The sequence below is a fragment of the Penaeus chinensis genome, chromosome 18 (genome assembly GCF_019202785.1).
Source record: "Penaeus chinensis breed Huanghai No. 1 chromosome 18, ASM1920278v2, whole genome shotgun sequence".
Classification (NCBI taxonomy): domain Eukaryota; kingdom Metazoa; phylum Arthropoda; class Malacostraca; order Decapoda; family Penaeidae; genus Penaeus; species Penaeus chinensis.
The window spans coordinates 13,422,466-13,424,965 of NC_061836.1; the positions used below are offsets into that span (position 1 = coordinate 13,422,466).

At 32.6% G+C, this 2,500-nt stretch overlaps 1 protein-coding gene across 1 annotated transcript in view; it reads right to left on the bottom strand.

Moving 5' to 3' along the window:
* Nucleotides 1-2,500, bottom strand: part of LOC125034425 (dnaJ homolog subfamily C member 13-like) — a 66,539-nt gene that overhangs the window by 34,232 nt on the left and 29,807 nt on the right. Inside the window, 4 exon segments of the mRNA XM_047626167.1 lie at nt 1-63; nt 1,008-1,117; nt 1,332-1,439; nt 1,718-1,900. The exon segment at nt 1-63 is cut by the window's left edge and continues 145 nt beyond it. Coding sequence (XP_047482123.1) covers nt 1-63; nt 1,008-1,117; nt 1,332-1,439; nt 1,718-1,900 — 464 coding nt within the window.

A 2,500-nucleotide genomic window follows, 5' to 3' on the forward strand; every position in this document is an offset into this window, starting at 1 on the left:
CACTTCATAGTCACTTTTGGTGTTAACAGAAAGCGATGGTACAGGTCATTGAAAAACTCATATCTGCAAAAGTAAAATAACTGGTTACTAGTTTTAAATACTTGCTAACATTCAGTTATCCTGTATTCAGTTATCTGGTTCACTCATTTGTGCATTTTTATCATAACCTCCTGATATGTAGCCTCAGTCATGGATCCTGTGAATATGGGAATGTACAAATGCTGATGAAAGTGGATCTACTGTTCATCATCATTATACTGACTCAGAAATTGTACAGGTAGATGCAAGTATTTGGACAGGAACACAGCAATAAAAATGAAGATGATGTAACTTAGAGTCTCTATTGATAGGTTAATTCAGTTGTGTGGCAAGCTAGTTGACTGCCAAGTAGAGCTAATGTGTAGGAGCTAGGAGAACCCAAAGAGGGTTGGGGGTTGGTAAACAGCAATGGAGTGTCTATCAGTACATAATTATATCTCTTACTGATTACACTAATAGCCGTATATGCTATTGGAAAGACTATTTTTGCATTTTCTATTTCTTTAGAAATATAGGGTAATGGGGCATGGTTGGTCGAATGATGTATGATAATTAAATGGGTGGATTAGCTAAGTTTAGTGTCTTATCTTTCAATTCAGTATTCATAGAATCCACAACTGTCTTCCATGAGATTACTGTAGACACTATGGTCTCTTTGTGTCTAAGTATCTATGTGCAAATAAAATTAATGAATTAAAATCTCAGTGGATATGTATGCCCATTATTGGGTTAATGAATCAATCAGGTATCTGTAAAATCAGTTTTCCAGCACTCTCCAGTCCCTGATAATGCCTGAAAACTGACTGTTAGTCTGTACAAAGTTTTGGCTTATTTAAAAATTTTATGCAGTAATGATTTTTCCCACTAATATCTTTTTTAACTTTCCAAATGATTGTACAACAAAATTATTTATGTGTCCAAGTCCTTTCATTTTCTCTTAGTACAACCCAAACGAAAGTGGATCTTACGATCTTCTAATGGGAGAATCCTCAGGTGAAGTACTATTTTCCTGCTCCAGTAAGATTCTCAGATAATAGTCACCAATCTTAATCTCATCTTTCAGTGATGGGTAGCTAACCTGTAACAAAATTCAAGAAAAGTTAAGATAAATAACATATCACATATCACATAACTTACCATCTTCTTTGACATAAATTAAAATATTTTAAACTCTGCCTTGCACATTAAAAACAGATTGTGAAATATACAATGACCCTAAATTTACAGCAAATATTACTGCACTAGATATCTAGAAAATGACAGCTAAACAACAATAAATCATCAAGTCTCACTTCAAACTCCAGGTGGTTCCATGCAATAACCATGTTTCCTCGAACATCACGATCCTCATTGAAGGCACGCATCTCTGCTTCCAAGGCTACACGCAATTCCTCTCGTGTCTACAAAAGATGAATGTTGCTAGATATAGAGAAGTTGGAATAAAGATTTCACATTGAAATACCTTTAAAGCTGCTGGTTGGCATGACTTGAAATTTTGATTGCACAATACTATAGTATTAAATTAAACTATGCAGCATAATACCCTAGTAGTAGTAGCAGTAGCTTTCATGCAGATTTACAATTGTGCTTTTGATGAGAAAATAAAACCTATACATACTAAGGTTTCCCTCTTCTCATGGCAGAAATATTGAATTAATTTGATCTTTTATGCACTTACTTTGTAATTCCAAATCAAATTGGGAAGAGCATGATCCCTGTTGAATTTGTAATAGAATAAAGGCCAATTTGCTGTTGCCTTTAACTTTTCTCTTCTTTTGCGCAGCACTAGTGGTCGCTCTCTGAATCTATCCTCGACTGACTTTTCCTTCTTCATTCGAGAACGCCAATGTTGTAAGGCAAACTGCAAGATTGTAATCATAATAACCATTGTGCAAAAAAAGAAAGAAAGAAAAAAAATATATATAAATAACATAAAATAAATAATTACAAACAAATGCTAGGCAAATGAGTGCAAAAATTAGCATGTAAATATCCTGAGGATACATTTGCCACATTTTACATTATAAAAGCTAGCAAACTAAAACAGAGAAGATATACATAACAAACATCAAGAAGAACATGAAACACTTTGATGAACTACTTATTTTTAACATTAAACAAGAAAAATCATGCAAACTAATATGCTTGTATAAAAATGTAAAAGCAATTTTTATTTACAAAAGGACTAAAAACAGTACAAATTAGCAATAAATTATATTTACATCTTCCAGTCAAATAACATGCTGCTGACATTTGCCTCTTGACTATATGAAGTAAACTCAACAATATTCTAGTCATTCTTACATACCTATGATATAATTGTAACATGCACATCTTTTTTGTCCTTTGTTCATTTACAATGTCATATATTTGTTTTTGAGTTACATCATGAACAAATGAGGTAAATTCAACTTACAACATAATTTCTAGTGTATGTCTATGAATACAATAAAAAATCTAC